The sequence below is a fragment of the Pogoniulus pusillus genome, chromosome 12 (genome assembly GCF_015220805.1).
Source record: "Pogoniulus pusillus isolate bPogPus1 chromosome 12, bPogPus1.pri, whole genome shotgun sequence".
NCBI lineage: Eukaryota > Metazoa > Chordata > Aves > Piciformes > Lybiidae > Pogoniulus > Pogoniulus pusillus.
Genome location: NC_087275.1, coordinates 14,038,226 through 14,056,060, shown reverse-complemented (window position 1 = coordinate 14,056,060; position 17,835 = coordinate 14,038,226). Strand labels below are relative to the sequence as shown.

Genomic DNA, 17,835 nt, shown 5'->3' with positions numbered 1-17,835 from the left:
AAGTTAGGCCTCTGTCATAAATTAATGGATATTTCTGCTCTTGATGTATTAAATGGGAGACCTCTCAAAAACCAAGACTGCTCAAAAAGACCACTAAGGAAAATCCTTCATCTGAAGCCCTGTTTCTGGTTGTGTTCATCACTACATGGGACAACAGCACTTTTGTGACATAAGTAATGGAAATTATGGCTCACTTCCTCTCTCCCCAGTTTCAAAAAACACGCATTTTCAAACTGGAATGACTTACAGAACACCATGGGAAATAAATGTATCATCGGAACTTAGCAGGCAGTCAGGCTGCGCAACTCACGTGGAAGCACAGCTCCAAATTCATCTGATAGTATTTAAACCAGGAAGAAAATGGTCCAGTTTATATTTTTTAGCATAAATGGAGTAGTTCACCCTAAAGGAACAGTGGATGTGTTCCCTCTGTCACAAGGGATATCTATTGTGTTACTTCAGTTTTCAGGCTCCCAGTGTCGTGCTTCTGTCGAACACGGCGTTGACTGACACCAAAGCACCTTCGTTTAAATTCAGAAGCCTAGCAGCTGTCATCAACAGGTACATTGCTTTTGTTTCCATTCACACATTTGCTCATCACTTCTTTGCCTTCCTCTCCCAAAAAGGCCTCAAGAAGAAGGAAGTATTACCCGGGCTGCACACATCATATGTGCGTTTCGTATAAAGAATTAAGTGGATTAACCGTACCACTACGGTTGGTTATGGCTTCAAAGGAAAATACTGGCTGCATCTCATGAATGCTTCTGCTTAAGTGATTTAAAAGAAACCATTTCCCATAAGTACAGGTGCATAGCTGACTTCAGCTCTTGGTGCCGAGAAAAAGCAAGAATTGCTTTGAAGAAAAACGGAAAGGAAAAGCCGCGAACGGGAGGGGGGATCTCCCTCTCCGCCAGGAGCTCCGGGATGTCAACCTGCCACTCCCCAGCCGCGGGTGGACACCCGAGACCCCGGCCGGAGGCCTGCGGGCGCCCTCACCCCATCTACGCACTCCAAAGAGCGACCTGCGACCCCGCGGAGCGGAGCGTGGGGTGACGGAGGGGTCGGCAGCCCACCCGTCCTACCCCGCACAGCCCACGGCTTCCCCTGGAGCGGGTGGGGGGCGGGAAGATACTCCTGTCGCCAGATGGGCGCGGGGGAGAGGGAGTCGCGGGGCGGGGGAAGAGGCCGGGCCCCGGCAAAGCGCAGCCCGCCCCCAGTCCGGCAGCCAAGGACCGACCCTGCTCTCTGCCCGCCGCGTCCTGTCCCGCCTCGTCGGGGGCCGTGGGGGGGAAGGAAAGGGAGGGAGGGCGGGGGCTGCCCGCGGCCGTGTTACGCACACAGTGAGCTCAGCGGCCGGGATCGAGGGGCGGCGCGGCGGGGGGCGGCGGGCCGCGCCGGGGGTGGGGGCAGCACGGGCAAACCCCATAAAGGGCGGCAGCGGCGGTCCCGACTGCTGCACTCACCTCGCACGGCTGAGGCAGTCCGAGTGCAGCAAAGGCGGCCCAAACGCAGAGGGCTGGGTTGGCGCTCGCTCTGGTTTTCATTCCGCTCTGCAGCGACGGGAGGCTTCTCGGCGCTCGCCTCCCCCTGCCTCGCCAGGCCGTAGAAGTGCAGGCGGAACCGTCCCGGGGCTGCTGGAGTGGAGGAGTCATCGGACCTTCCTCCCCGTGTGCTGCTGCTAAGGACAGCTGAGGAGGCAGGAAAGAGAAAGAGGACCGATAGACGGACAGAGGGGAACGGCTGCTCCCTTCGCAGCCCCTGACTCCCTGCTGCCGCGCCCCGGCCATGGGGAAGCCAACGCCGCCTCTGCAGTGACCGCGAGACCCGGCGCCCGCCCGGCGGTCCCCACCTCTTCGCCAGCAGAAAGAACTTTAGAGATCCCCAAAACTTGAACGCAACTTACATATTTATATAATAGAAACAAATAAATAAACGAAAAGGGCTTTGTGAAGCCAGCGGCCGCAGCAGCAAGTCTCCCCCACCCCGACCTCGGCGGTCGCGATGAGGACCGAGGGGCGCCTGCTGGTGCCGGTGCTGGTGGCGCTGGTGGGGCTCTGTAGCGCCGAACGCCCCGCCGAGCGGCAGGCGCTGGTGGTGCCGCGGCGCCTGGGCGCTGCCGGCGGCCGGGAGCGTTTCCGGCTGGAGGCCTTTGGGGAGCGCCTGACGCTGGAGCTGGAGCCCGACAGCAGCTTCCTGGCCCCGAACTTCACCCTGCAGTATTTGGGCAAGCCGCCGCCTCCGCCGTCGGAGGACGACCTCTCCCGCTGCTTCTACTCCGGCACCGTCAACCGAGACCCCAGCTCCGCCGCCGCCCTCAGCCTCTGTGCGGGGATGCGTGGCGCCTTCTCCCTGCGGGGTCGCCAGTACCTCATCCAGCCGGCCCCCGACACCACACACCGCCGCGGTGCCCACCTCCTCCGCCTCCGCGGGACCCGCCACGCTGTGCCTGCCAGCCACTGCGCCGTGGCCGAGGCGAGGACAGAAGACGAGGCGGCGGTGATAGAGCCTCCCGAGCACGCAGGTACCGTCAGGGCAGCGCACCGCCCTTCTCGGGGAGGGGGATCAGCCTCGCTTTATGTCCAGCTACGCCCCCGTCTCGACGGGGGCTGACGACGGAGCCACGGCTGGTGCTTACCCTTCTTCGTCCCTACCCCGAGGGAAGACGGAAAGGATGCGCTTACCTGGGTGCGGGTTTCTCCCTTCTTCCAGCAAGCGGTGTGAAGCGGTCATTCAGCCAGGGCTGTCGAAGTTACGGTGCGGGAATCGGGCGCGGGGCGGTGGGATACCTCCCTTAGGAGCAAACTGGAGTATCAGTGGGTTTGGAGTTCCTTACGGTGCCTTTCTGTTGTTGTGCTCACGTGCGCTTTCGCTCCTTCTCCCTCTTCTCCCCCCCACCCTTTTATGCAGAAACGATAAGCAGAAGGAAGAAAAGGTTCGTGTCCAGCCCCCGCTACGTGGAGACCATGCTGGTAGCCGACCAATCCATGGCTGAATTCCATGGCAGCGGACTGAAGCACTATCTCCTGACGCTGTTCTCCGTGGCAGCCAAGCTGTACAAGCACCCCAGCATTCGCAATTCTATTAGCCTCGTCGTGGTGAAAATCATGGTCATCTATGAGGAGCGGAAGGGACCCGATATCTCTTCCAACGCCGCCCTGACTTTGAGAAACTTCTGCAGCTGGCAGAAGCAGCACAACCCACCCAGTGACCGGCATGCGGAGCACTACGACACAGCAATCCTCTTTACCAGACAGGTGAGGGAGGTGGAGATCAAATCCATCCCCACTCCTATCGCTCCCTGCCGCTGGAGGCCTCCTCTGCCAGGAGACCTGCAAAGAAAGCGTTCATAAGGCAGTCTTGTGTCATTACACCTTCAGCAGAGTAGGCTAAATATGAAACGAACTGCTTTTATGTAGTCAGGAATTTTTTTTCCTGCTTTTTGCAGTGTCTCACAGTCTGGGCAATGGATTTCAGTCTCATATACTTTTAAGCAGATACGGAAATTTTATATTTTCTTTCTACGTATAACTTTTGTGTATGTCCCAGGGATAGATTTTTGCCATCGTCCCCGTTGAAGTGCTGATTATTTATGCTCTTTCCATAAGTAAAGGCAAACTGCCAGGGGTGGATGTTTCTTGCCAAGGTTAAGTCTCTGACCTGATTAATAATGAAACTGCTTTATTTTACAGGACCTCTGTGGTGCCAAGACATGTGATACTCTTGGGATGGCTGATGTGGGAACAGTTTGTGACCTAAACCGCAGTTGCTCTATCATAGAAGACGATGGTTTACAGGCTGCCTTTACAACAGCCCACGAGCTAGGTACTTGAAAGGTGATTTCACATGATTGATTGAAGCCAGCTCAGTGCTGGAGAGCAAAGAGCTGCCCAGCCCTTGCGGGCCCACTCTGTTGCAGTTAGGAGGAGGCAAAGCTTTGCCTCATCGTGTGGTTGAACTGTGGAAAGCAAATGTTGCCTACATGGCATTGTCTGCAAGAGCTGTGTGTTTCCTGTGATTGCAGGAAAAAAGCATGAGAAGCCTGCTTAAAATTTGGCAGTGTTCAGGATTAAGGTTGTTATTCAAAGGCCAGACTATGAGCAGCTGTATTTAGAATAGTATTGATAATGCATAGGACTAACTTCTTAAAATCACAAACTTCCTTTTTTTTTTCCCTCTAAGGCCATGTGTTTAACATGCCTCATGATGATGCAAAGCAGTGTGCTGGCATTAATGGAATGAGTCGGGATTTCCACATGATGGCATCTATGCTTTCCAATCTGGATCGCAGCCAGCCATGGTCTCCATGTAGTGCTTATATGATTACAACATTTTTGGATAATGGTCATGGTAAGATTATTAAACTTTGTACCTCTCTCTTCTCTTTCTTTCTTCTCTCTCTTCTCTCTTCTTTTTTTTTAACAGAGCTTTCTGCTGCAGCATAGTTGGCCTTTTGCATGCTGTCAGTGCATTTAGAAGACCCTTCACTTTACAAAAATGGTGGCACAAACTGACTCAAGGACTTAGATTACAAAGCAAATGCAGTTCCCTTTTTGAAACCAAATTCACTGAGTGTTTCTTTTTCCCTTTAATTTTCAGGTGAGTGTTTGTTGGACAAGCCCCACAAACCAATTCAGCTTCCTTCTGACTTGCCTGGCACCTTGTATGATGCTAACAGACAGTGCCAGTTTACATTTGGAGATGAGTCCAAGCACTGCCCTGACACAGCCAGTACTTGTACGACACTGTGGTGTACTGGCACTTCTGGAGGACTCCTTGTGTGCCAAACCAAACACTTCCCTTGGGCAGACGGCACCAGTTGTGGGGAAGGAAAGTGGTGCATGAATGGCAAGTGTGTGAATAAAACTGAGAAGAAGCATTATGATGTAAGTATTAAAAAAGAAATTGGAATATATCTTGGGCTGCAGAGGAGCACAGATAACACTTCAGTTAAAAGGGCTTGAAAAAGTGGAGGCAGACAGCTGATAACTTGGAGCTTTTTTGTTTTCCACAAGTAGTTTAGTTAAAAATGAGTATGACTGAGTTTTTGTGGTTTGATTTTCTTTTAATGTAGTAGCTTTGGTGTTTTGCTTTTGTTTGTCCTTGCAGACACCGGTGCATGGCAGCTGGGGATCCTGGGGTGCATGGGGAGAGTGCTCCCGGACCTGTGGTGGTGGAGTGCAGTACTCCTTCAGGGAGTGTGACAACCCTGTCCCGAGGAATGGAGGAAAGTACTGTGAAGGGAAGCGGGTGCAGTACAGATCATGTAACATCGAGGACTGTCCAGATAATGATGGTAATCTTTTCCTCATTTTTCAGGTGGAGGAAAGGTATTCTGTGGAGAAAGAGTACATGATCTGATGTCCACCTGTCTTTGCTCTGTCTGCAGGCAAAACCTTTAGGGAGGAGCAATGTGAAAAGCACAACGAGTTTTCCAGGTCTCCCTTTGGAAGTGGACCTGCAGTGGAGTGGACACCCAAATTTGCTGGTGTCTCTCCAAAGGACAGATGCAAGCTAGTCTGCCGAGCAAAAGGAACAGGATATTTCTTTGTTTTACAGCCAAAGGTATTTCAAAAGTACACTTCTTCCATCTGAACAGGATTTTTTTTCTCTAACTCTTTATGTGAAGTTAAGTGAAGCAGTGTAGAGATCTAAAATTCTTTCAGAATTCTTTCTTAAATAGAAGTTTTTTCTTATATTTAAGATGGATTCTTCTTTCTTCTCCTTTCTTCTCTTCCAACACATAGAGCTTGATCAGTTGAAGCATGCATTAAATATTCTGGCACAGTCCTTCCAGTTATTTCACACGTAACCACCTCTTCTACCCACTCCACCCTAGTTTCCTTTCCTGAGCTTCCACCAACTTCATTACATTGAAATGTATTCGGAAAACTGGGGCAGTTCTTTGCCAGAACATTGGTGCTTTCTCATACTGGTTACTAATATGCTGACAGCTTAAAATAAACAAAAGGAAAAACGTTCATCTTGCACAGCTACTTGAATGCACTGTCATAAGATGCTGTGAGCCAGTAACTACTGGAGCGATGACACAGATGTTTTCTCTAAAGCAATAGTCCTAGAAATAAAAAATACATTGAACACTATTGAAAGCAATTTTGGCCCTGTACTTCCAGGACATGGCTTACCTTCTAGTGACATGGGAAACAATAGTCTTTCTTTATAAAAAAATCAGTAGCACGTTTCTGTGGGTTTTGGGTTTTTTTAGAGGGGGGGCTGTTGATGGAAACCGAAATCTGTTTTTCTGTCACTGTGGCATCGTTTTTGCAAGTGAAATGAAGTAGCACTGCATACCTTCAACAATCAGTGGCCTGCTTTGGTTTTGACTTTAAAAAGCCCTGAAAACATGAATGTTTCAGGTCTTCTACCTGTCCATATTTTGCATTTTCTGTCTTAGGCAATTTTAAAGCAAAATGTACCTTCTAATTTAACACCCTACTGTTTGTTTCCTGCAAAGGTTGTGGATGGTACCCCATGTAGCCCTGATTCCACCTCTGTCTGCGTCCAAGGCCAATGTGTAAAGGCTGGCTGTGACCGTATGATAGGATCCAATAAGAAGTTTGACAAATGTGGTATCTGTGGTGGCAACGGATCCACTTGCAAGAAAGTGTCTGGCACACTTGTTAGAGCAAAGTGAGTATATGACTGCTGCTATTACTTCGTCCTTGTGGGAGTGAGCTTTTGGTTTCCAAGTCAATGAGATGTTGCCCCAGTTTGTCACTGGTACTGCGATTTGATCTGTTAGAGCCATCTGAATGAAGATAACTTAGAGTGAGCTCTCAGGGAAAGGAAACCCCTTACATGTGGGATATGGGCATGCCTGTGCCATAGCGATAATGTGGGATGTGACTTTGCAAATGCCTTAATCTATTAATTCCATTAAGTGAGCAGCTCATGAGCTTAACACTTCAGCTTCAAATGAAATTCAGTCTTGAGCCAGTCAGCTTCTTCCCTTTCCCAGGGAAGAGCAGGAGACTCAGTCTTTCTCTTTTCTCTTGAGCAGACCTGGCTACCATGATGTCGTCACCATTCCAGCTGGGGCAACAAACATTGAGGTGAAGCAGCGGAACCACAGGGGTGCAAGGCATGATGGCAGCTTCCTTGCCATCAAAGCCGCAGATGGCACCTATGTCCTCAATGGCGATTACACTCTGTCAACTCTGGAGCAGGACATCACCTACAAGGGCAGTGTGCTGAGGTACAGTGGCTCCTCTGCTGCCTTGGAGAGAATCCGCAGTTTCAGCCCTCTAAAGGAGCCTCTGACCATCCAGGTCCTCACAGTGGGAGACCTGCCACAGCCTAAGATCAAGTTCACCTATTTCGTGAAGAAGCCCACACAGCCTGGGTCTGAGAAGGTACCCAGTAGAAAGAAAGAGTCCTTCAACGCTATCAGGGAGATCATCTCCTCTGAGTGGGTCATCGAGGAGTGGGGTGAGTGCTCCAAGTCTTGTGGCTCAGGCTGGCAGCGGCGGACAGTGGAGTGCCGAGACCCCCGCGGCAGGCCAGCCACCGACTGCACCCGTGAGCTGAAGCCCAGCGACATCCGTCCCTGTGCTGATGTACCCTGCCCTCAGTGGCAGCTGGGAGACTGGTCACCCTGCTCCAAGACATGTGGGAAAGGTTTCAAGAAGAGGTTGTTAAAATGTATTTCTTATGATGGCAATGTGCTGCCACAAGAAAGCTGTGAGCTCTCCAAGAAACCAAAACACCTAATAGACTTCTGCAATGTTACGGACTGCAGTTAAATACTATAAGTTGGGAAAGCTAATTTTTTTTATTATTATTATTATTATTATTATTATTATTATTATTATTTTGTTGTTTTCCTTCAGAACAGTGCACTGAAAAAGAAGGCTAGAGGCAGCGCACATGATTTTTTGCATGCAGAATTCATGGTGAGGATCCATTGAGGTGGGGCAGTGCAAATGGCTTCAGTTGGCGTTGCATCCTAAGAATCCTCTGCCAGCTGAGAATTTGATAGGATAGCAGACCCATATCACTCACTTGTCTTCAGCAGATAAGGCTCCAGGGCATTAAAACTGCCACCTTTAAAGCATGTTGCAGGGTAAGCAGTGCCCAAAACGCATTTAAGCAAATATTTTGGAGTTCAGTGGTTCAGTTATTTCTCCCTTCTTTTGGTACTGATCAAGTCCCCATGTGTAGGAAGGGGAGGGAAAGGAGAGCAGAAAAGATAGATGAAAATAATTGGTCAGGGCTTACCTACCTCACAAAGGGCAAAAAACGGGATTGGAAAATGAGCTTTAATTATATCATTCATGGCTGCTATTCAGAGAATAGTTTTATATAAAAATAAAGCCATATTCTCTACCTATAAAGAGTAAGAAAGTATACTGAGAACAGTCAGTCAACTCCACAAATAACTATAATGTGTGGTTTTTAAACCATATGTCATCCCAATGTGCCTGTCCATTTCTCACAAGTATTCCAATGCCATTGTGGTGACATGTAATCCAGAGGCTAGAAAAGCAGGAATACTCAGGGAGCAGGTACCATCTCTTGAGTAGTTGCTCTTTGTGCCTTCTTCATACTTTCCACTAGCTTTCCTGATTCGAGTTTGGTCCTACTGTCCTGTCAAAGAGACTGATGGCATTTGTGAGCATTTGAGTCATGCTTTCACAATGAGATCTTTTACATTACCCCAGCCAATGGAAATTATTTGCACTTGAGTTAAACAAAAAGCAAGAAAAAAATCCCCGCTATGAATGGGAACCTCTCTTCTGTGGCCTCTGATGGGTTTGTAGTGCTTAAATGACTGAAAAGGCGGGAAGACAAAGCTGAAGGATAGCAGGTCCATCCACAGCAGTACGCCAGCATTCACATAATTAACGTTTGTGCCAGTCCATAGACAATGAGAGAATATGGCTTTCCATATGTATATAGTAAAATATAATTACTATAGATTTTATATACTTTATAAGTATCATATATATTTTTTTCCCTTCTGGGAAGGGTTATAATTTGTAATAAATGCATATAATGAGTGTATTTATTTTTATACTTCTTGTCCAATGTGACCTTCTAAGTTATCGCTTTTTTTTAAAGGACATATAACAAGGATAGAGTATTTATACACTATAATATGTTACTAGAGGTAATAAATGAAGCCTATAAATTTTGGAACTAGAAGTGTCTTTATTTCACTGGAGTAAAACTATCCATCGAGCAGAAGGAGCTTGCAATCTAGGGCAAATGTTACAAGAAAAACTTAGACCACATTTGTTTTGAAATGACTGGTAGCTTAGCCTACTAATTGACAGCCTTAGTGAAGGGGTATGGAAAACTCGAGCCATAATGTCAGACACCACGTTAAAAGGGGTAATTTTGTGTTTTATTACTTGACCACTAACAGGGTGCTCACCACTGTTGTTTCGGCCTTTAAAAAAATGGGAGTGCAGCCAGATTGATGCCACTGGCTTTAATAACAGCTTATAGAAAGAGTATTGCTGTTAGTGCGTTTAGAACCAACAAAAGATGTACAAAAGCAGTGGTTTACCTGCTCCACTTAACCTTACCCTACTGGGAAGGAAGCATTCAAAAGCATTAACTAGCAGATGGGTTTCCCTCACAGATTTCTGGAGAGCCTTCTGTTCTTGCTTTTTTTTCTAATTAGAAGTACTGCGTGAATGAGCTGTTCTAATGCTGTTGGTAACACATCTTACAACGTTAAAATGCATATTAAGCAAGAAGAACCAGATTTTTCACTCTCTCACTTCTGATCTCATGACCGCTGTAGTCAAGAGGAAAATCTTCTGTTGCACTCGGTAGGATTTTTGCCATGGAATTTGAGACATCAGTCATTTATGAATACTTTTGGCTTTGTGTCATGTAAAACTCTATTAAAACTTCCTTTGCCAATGTTTGGACTCTCTCTTGCAGAAATAGTTCCCACTTTATTCCACGGATAAAATCCTGGCCCCTCTAGAGCACATAGAAAAATTTTCATCACGTCACACTTCATTGAGCATTACTTTGACATGTAAAAATACTGGGGAACATTAGGAGGGAGCCAACCACTTCCTGGTTTTATGAATACTTAAGTATAAATGCAACAAATAACTATGTATGTATATATGCATAGACATTTTGCTACAGCAGGTTAAAATATATACATTTTCCAGTGGAAAAAAAAGTAAAGGAAAAAGCAATTGCATTTTTATTTGCATTTTCTACTGGTTTTCTTACTCCTTTTTGACTTCATATCCTAACATGTAAGCTTTTGGTTGGTGTTGCCTGAAGCACAGCCCTGAAACCACAACACCTTGTGATATCTGTGCAACTGGTGAGGTTCACTGGGTGATAGCGATCGCCCAAATTCACTCTCATCAACCTAGAAGAAACATTAAAGGTTAAGAAAGCCCTGCAGAGGAAACAGCTTCTCACAAGCCTACCCCTATCAATTAAAGCAAGCCCAAGGCTCTGACATACTCTAACCTCTTGCAGTAATGCTTAAGGAGGCTCTTGGAAGAGAAAAAATGGTGTTTCACAGGTACTGCCTTTCATGCTGAAGGGAATTTGCATCAAATCATACATGGCAACTTCCCCCTTTTTCATCAAAAGGTGCTGAAGTGTTCTGCATTTCTGAAGTGCTTTGGCTTGTACTACCTACATTATAGCGGTCAGCCCCATGGCTAATGACCTAAGCTTTTAATAGAGATGGGTTATAGAGAATATGCTCCAAATAATGTGTCGATTACACAGTGCAATCAAAGAGCTGCTTCCTTCCAAAATGCCCTTCAGTTACTATGAAAGCCTGCTGCTTGTGGTGACCCAGCAACAGGCAGCAATCAAAGACAGTGGCGCATACTTTAGCTGTGTAGCAATCAAGATCTAAATGAAACACGTTTCCTGCACCAAGAGTCTGGGAATTTATAGCTTTTGTTATAAAGGACTGGATAGTTAAGAGGTTTTCATGTGGATGTTCATTACCATGAGCAAGAATTGCAACATTTTGCTACTGACAAGTCAAACTCTTCATAGCAGAAGTGACACTGAAGTTTGTATTGGTGTGAGCATAAGACATAGTGCTTTCCACCAGCCCAGGAACACTCTCTTTGGACCAGAGCCACTGGTTCCATTGAAATCCAAATGGCCTTCAGACTGTAGATGAAGACTGTTGTTTTCAGTCAGGTTGTCTCAGCTGTCCAGCTTGACAGGTTGGGTGAGAAGTTTCCTGTGACCAGCATCTCAGCTAAGGGCAACCTCATACCAGATTTGAGGCAGATTTGTCAAGCTTCCCCCAGGTTCAGAAAATTCAGGTGCTATAGATTAGTTTTTGTACCATTTGCATGTCATGAGATAAATGGGTTTAGCTGAGCAGCATGAGCTGGATAGATGCAATCTGTATCTTCAAGTACTTTCAGAGGTGTGGGGTGAGGCAGGTGTCTAAATGAATGAAATGTGTCTTCCTTAAGCACCCTAGATTTCATTGCTTTCAAGGCTGAGTGACCTTCCAGTTCTTGGTAAGGCTAATTTTCTTGGCAGAGGGGGACAGATGAAAAAAACACTAGTAGTTTTCCATTTCAGGCATTGTGAAGCTGAGGGAAAACTCTCTCCAGCCTTTCAGCGGCCTTGAAGAGCTTGGCACTAGGACAGAATTCAAGTCTGAGGGCTAGTTCTCCAGAACCCAATCTTCAGACTTCACCACCTAAGTTAGAAAATAACTGAGAGTTCAAAGAGGGAAGTTGCTAATGCTGGAGAACTACCTTCTGAGCTGATGAGATGTAAAATAGTGGTATCTATGCCGAGTAAGCACTGTAAATGGTGCTACTAGAAAATCTGGTTTAGCCATTTTCCCATGGTACTGCTAAAATCACAAATAATATAATTTACAGCTTGAAACTATACTAACAGTAAATAGGATAAAAGCCCAAACAGTATGCTGTAGGGTTCTTTAGTTGCTGCATTCCCCTCTCTGTAATCTTCTTGTTGTACAAACTGGAGAGTCTGGTGCTGCCCAAATAACTGTTGTGCCACCAATTGTTATACCTGAGGTTTCAGAGCAGAGAAAGGTTGGTTCTGTTTGAACTTGGAGAACAGAAAAATAATTCTACATATCTGGTATGGAAAAACTCTGAAATTGTCTAGAGCTGCCATATACTTTAGCAGCTGATGCCCACATTTCAAAACCATCAGTCACTTGAGCATATTAAGAGCTGTAATTTAAATGTCAGGACATTGACTTACAGAATAAAGGCCCCAGAGTTACATACATGAACACTCTGATTTGCCAGATACTAGCAAAGCTGGCATTTCATCATCTGATATGCAGCTCCATATAGCTTGTAATGTGGCAACTGGATTTGTAATTTCACTGCAGCTTTCATTTAAATCATCACCTCCAAGCACTGTGTATCTTTCAGTAGAAGTCTAGCATGATTTGTAGAAAAAAAAAAAAAAAAAGCAAGATCTTTGCTTTTATCATTGCCACTTTGCTGTGGGTAAGCAAAAGTAATGCAATGTGGTGAAACAGGTGATTTGGGCTAGGTGAGGGGAAAAATTATATAAAATATTTTAACCCACTACCTAGGCTAGGGAACAGAGAAGAAAATCTCTTCTTGAGAATTTCAGAAAGACAGCTTCAGAAGAATAGCTCAGACTCTTCAGCAAACACTCCCTCCATAATAACTGGCTTTTGCCCATCATCTGACTATGAAATTGCTCATACAGCTTTGCTTCAACAGCCTGATGTTGTTACGGGCCTCACACACCTGGGAAAGTTTTTCATTCCATGCAATTGCAAACATGCCTACCAACCACCTTTTGGAGCAAAGATCAAATCCTGTGTGATATGGTCATAACCGTTTAGTCCTCAAGGCAGACAAGGTGTAATTAGGAGGAAAATTTTCTCTAGCAAAGGTCACTCAAATATAGCAAACTGATTGCCCACCCCACACCTCCTGAAAACACAGGCAAATCCCTAGGACATGTCTAGGCTACAACAGGACCATATAAGCATTCAGCTGTAGACCTCGTTTTGCATAAACATTTACACTTTGACCATTTTTCATAATGAGTGTGCACTGTTATAACATGCAGAGCAGAAAAAGAACAGACCAGGAGATTGCCACCTCCTAGCAGCACCCACCCGATGGCTCTTTCACGGCAGCACCAACTTTTCATGCTTTCCTAATAAAACAGCAGCTGCAAACATGCATTCATACTTGATATTCTCCCTCAAAGCAGAAAACAGCCTGTATCAACCAAAGGGAAGTAAAATTGTGGTTAACAGGCTCACGAATGGTGCTATGAACACAGTATTTTTTAAAAGGCTTGTGTTCCCAAAGCCTGGGGCAGACTGATGATTGCTGGAGATGCAAGTAGCGTCACTTGGACTCGCAGATCTATTTTACAGTACCAGACAGTGTAAGAGGGTCTTGTGCAAAAGCAATTCAATGCTGGGCGATAGGAGTACATTTTCATACAGTACTTGTAGGCTGCCAACGTGTGCTTGTTAGCTTCAATGTGACAAAGTCCTTTGTCATATTGTAGCCTATCACCATAAACCAGTGAGATCTCAGATGCTTGGACAATACTTAAATTTAAGCATCCCAAGGCTAGGTTGAAGCAGTGCAACATCAGTCATCCCTAATACACTGTACCTTGATATAAGAATGTTACAAAACTAATTTGAGTTTCTACAAGCCCATGATTCTTTCCAGATACTCCATAGTGAAAATTAGTATTTTCTCCAATGTTAGCTACACTCACATATAATATATTTTCCTACAAGCACAGAAAGCAGCTGCTTGTTCCAATGTAGTGGGAACAATTTGAGCTAGGAAAGAGGAGAGTCATATGGTAAAGATTATAATCAGGCAAGTTGAAAGCAGTGGCTATTTTAATTGTGCATTGATATATTTTTCAGTATAACTAAGACAATATGCCTGTCTTGTCACAAACAATTTGAATACGTGCTGCCACTTTGTAAGAGTTTTCACTTACAAAACTGAAAATTAAATTAGGGGTAAGAAAAATAATTGAAATTCAATTATTTTGATTAAAAAATTCTCTGTCAAGCAACATGTTAATGAGGAATCTTTTCTAAGTTCTTTTGTGTTTTGGTTTTGTGTTTGGGGTTGTTGGTTGTTTTGTTTTTATTCTTAATAGAAAGCAAATGGAAAATGCAAAGCTTTAAAGTAAATCAGTTCTTGTTTTCTTATTCTGTTTTCTTCAGGTTTCTGACACCCAGACTGGCAAAAAAAAAAAAAAGGAGGGAAGGGGGGAGGGAGATGCTGCAATATCAAGAAACATGTATGCTCAAAACACACACTGATGGCACAACTAAGCACATAGAAATGGCCTCAAAGTTCACATAGATATTGACCACATCCTGCTGAAGTATGTACTTCTTATGTTTCTCACACATATGATCCACTTTTGTTTACCAAGAGCTTTGAATAATTAACTTAAGCAGTAAAAACATGGAGTACTCTTTAAAGTGAGTCACAAAACTGGCCTTGCCCATAGCTACTTTCATAATAGATGTCTCGTGGGTACAGCTCTGATTCAGTAGGGCACTTAAATGCATGCTTATACCCATCATGATTTAGGACAGCTCTGGTTAGACCTGAGAGGGACAAAAGAAAAGCTTACCTTGTGTTGTTTAACTTGATCTTAATTACATGCTGAATTAACTTCAGAGATCGCGCTTGGATTAGAAGTTCTTCATGGAGATAAAACTGTGTGAGGAAAGGGAGAAGAGAGAAGGGAGAAGGGAGAAAGGGGAAGGGAACTCTGCTCTGGCGAGACCTCACCTGAAGTACTATTTCCAAGTCTTAATCCCTCAATACAAGAAGGACATGGACACGATGCAGCAGGTCCTGAGGAGGGCCACAAAAATGATCAGGGAGTTGGAGCACCTCTGCTACAATGACAGGCTGAGGGAATTGGGGTTGTTCAGCCTGGAGAAGACCTAATAGTAGCCTTCCAGTACCTGAAGGGGGCCTACAAGAAGAATGGAGAGAGACTATTTACAAAGGCCTGAAGTGATAGGACAAGGGCCAATGGCTTCAAGCTAGAGAAGAGCAGATTTAGAGTAGATGTTAAGAACAGGTTCTTTACTATGAGGGTGGTGGAACACTGAAACAGGTTGCACAAGGAGGTAGTTTTTGTATACTTGTAACTTTATTCCAGGTTTTAAATTAGATTCCTGCTGGTCTGACTTTAAAAAATCAGATTGATAATATTTAAGTCTGTGCCACAGATGTTCTTAAGCACTCTATGACTGCTTAAACTGCAAGGAATGAATGATGGAGCTTCTGCCTTTGGGGTGTAGTGCAGAGGCTGCCACTGTTCTGCTGAATACACTGTTAGTGCTGGCAGAGCAGGAGCAGGGCTTTGCAGCTGGGCTTTGCCGATAGAAGATCAGCTCTCAAAAATTTCTGGATGAAAGTTCATGGAAGACACCGACAGAATATTTGTTGGGAATTTGACAGATATGTGAAAGAGTCTCTGAGTTGGTTACAGTAATATGGAAATTTCTCTTTGTAGTACTGAGAAAGACATGTCAAGACTTGAAGGAGAAAATTAGGATGTTGGCAACATCAGATAGTTTAAAGTGAGTGTAGCAGTTTTAGAGCTAATGCTCCATTTTTTATTCCAAATTATAAAGAAGAGAGAGAAACTTTCTAGACATTCTTTTGAATATAGATTGAATGAGCAAGGCATTAGTTGTAAAAAGAATAATAATGATAAAGTAATTCATTGGTTTGGTAAGAGGGATAAAACAGCAATGTATAAACAATCTCTCTCTACTGGCTCTTGGGCTCTGGGCTCTGTTGCTGTTCCTTCACCTCTCTGACTCCTCCACACCAAGTACTAACCTTTTCCTCATAATATGTGAGCCTTGCTGGTTTTCTCTCCGGGAGGAGAGAGGAAGGTGACATTGGCCCCTTCTGGGCTTTCTTTGTGCAGGGGGGAGAGGATTGCATCTCTGTATTATTCTTAAATTGTAAATACATGTATATGTATTTTGTATATATGCCTGTAAATTTCACTTGATGTAAAACACAGCTTTCTCTTACTTTCAAGCTGTCTGAGCTGGTCTGGTAAATTAAATTTGGGGGGTGATTTCTCAAAACCCACCACAGTAAGCTTGTGGCATCATCTTGGTGCTAGCAGTGCTTCGGGGTTTAGCAAAGCAACCTCTCTAGCCAGGTTCCTCTTCCTCAGCTGCAGGTACTGACATTTCCCTTGGGCTCCAGGGTCTGTGGCCCAGCATCATTCTGGGCCACAGACCAATCAAAACTCACTTCACCATGAGGTCAAGAACGATCACAAGCAGCCTGCAGCCAGGGTGAACCTGATCTGAGTTCAGAGCTACTGAAATAACTTGCATATTTGGCATAATTGATTCTACATGTCATTGGTTTCTCTTGAGACACGTTCTCACTGGTAATGTGCAAATTAATTGTTCAAAATGCAAAAAATGAAGGCAAGGTTTGCACTCTGCATTCCCTAAAGATACTAGCATTGAGCTTCCTATCAGACATGGTTGATTGGATAACTGTTCCCTAACTACCTAATGTCATGCAACAAAGCTCCCTCTAAGGATGCATAGGGCATATCTTCCAAGTATAGAGACAGCAGGTTCCAGTCATCGAGCTCAAACAGTTTTACAGTGGCAAAACTATAGAGGACCTTGTTGAATAAGGAGGAGATGAAACCTACGTTATCATCTCCTGCAGAGATTTGGTTTAGTGGCTTGGGCTGAAGAGAACCACAGTGTCAGAGAGCATAAAATATTATCCCATAAACTTACTGTACTTATTGTCAGGGTGTGTTTACCTCTTGGTTCTCAGGGAGAATCACTTTCTTTTTAATGTCAAGGACAATGGAGGGTCCTTTGACAGAACTGGTTTGAAAAGTGAGGTTTGACCTGGAGTTATCTAGACAGTCCCAGCTCTGTACCTGTGAAGTGTAAAAGATATGTGTTTGGCACATGCATTTTTGCAGCTCCAGAGGAGAAGTTTTAACCTACAGGCATGCTGCTCAGATGCTTTTCACCACAATTCACATGCCCATATTTTTTTACATCTACCTGAGTATCTGACATGCCAAACATCAGGTGGCCTCAATCTACTTCATGTCATCCATCAGTGGAGCCTGAAGTATATTGTAGCCAGCCAGCTTTCCTCACACTTCGGGTCTGCCTATGCATCTGGCAAGTGAGAGCTTGTTTGCTTTTGCCAGGGGCTGTTTGACAGACTCACACAAGACCTGCCTAAGTAAGGCTTGCTCTTAAAAGCATTGCTGGCATAGTAATGTCATTAAAGAACATGGAAAAGAAAAACATAACCCAATTTCCTATAGCTGTAACAGCAAAAAATCCCAATGATAAGGATTTATACTGGCCTAAGTCCTTTATTCCGTTTTGAGAACTGATCTAAACTATACCAACAAGGAAATTTCATTCGCTTATCTAAATTAGGTTTGCACTCTCGCATGTACAAAAATAGCTGCACTGGTTAGAGCCATATTGACCAATACACTTTCATACAGACAAGCATTTAATACCTTTCTGTCTCGTGTGCTTTAGGAAGTCTTTCTGCTGGTTTTCATGCTGGGTAGGACAAGAAGGAAGCCAATAACTGTTCTCTCTAATGCCTCTCCTTTACTGTTCAGAAATGCAGGAGATCACAAATCTTGCCTGCTTTTCTCCTTCATTTCAAACTACAGTGTGGCAAGGCTGCAAAGGAGGTTGGGTGCCACACATTATCTCTTGTACATCCCTATGTCCATGCTAGTTATTCACTACCTTTAGTTAGTTTAGCTAGCAGAAACCTAGGGAACATTTCAGAA

At 44.8% G+C, this 17,835-nt stretch overlaps 1 protein-coding gene and 1 long non-coding RNA gene across 2 annotated transcripts in view; one reads left to right on the top strand and one right to left on the bottom strand.

The window, feature by feature from the left end:
• Positions 1-1,551, bottom strand: part of LOC135180120 (uncharacterized) — a 123,379-nt gene extending 121,828 nt beyond the window's left edge. The window contains exon 1 of the long non-coding RNA XR_010304284.1: positions 1,464-1,551. This is a non-coding gene — a long non-coding RNA (uncharacterized LOC135180120). The remainder of the gene's footprint in view (positions 1-1,463) is intronic.
• ADAMTS1 (ADAM metallopeptidase with thrombospondin type 1 motif 1) lies at positions 1,536-9,891 on the top strand. The gene is made up of 9 exons (XM_064152372.1): positions 1,536-2,521; positions 2,908-3,254; positions 3,690-3,822; positions 4,180-4,347; positions 4,597-4,883; positions 5,107-5,293; positions 5,387-5,562; positions 6,473-6,648; positions 7,019-9,891. The coding sequence occupies exons 1-9, from the start codon at positions 2,002-2,004 to the stop codon at positions 7,758-7,760; spliced, it is 2,736 nt and encodes a 911-aa protein (XP_064008442.1). The 5' UTR covers positions 1,536-2,001; the 3' UTR covers positions 7,761-9,891.
• Positions 9,892-17,835: the final 7,944 nt, after the last annotated feature.

What these genes read in the sequence shown, in the direction of transcription:
- ADAMTS1 (XM_064152372.1), top strand. Translation starts at nt 2,002, where the DNA reads ATGAGGACCGAGGGGCGCCTGCTGGTGCCGGTGCTGGTGGCGCTGGTG. An exon ending in GGACTGTCCAGATAATGATG is followed by an intron (nt 5,294 to 5,386) that starts GTAATCTTTTCC and finishes CTCTGTCTGCAG; the next exon opens with GCAAAACCTTTAGGGAGGAG. An exon ending in TCTTTGTTTTACAGCCAAAG is followed by an intron (nt 5,563 to 6,472) that starts GTATTTCAAAAG and finishes TTTCCTGCAAAG; the next exon opens with GTTGTGGATGGTACCCCATG.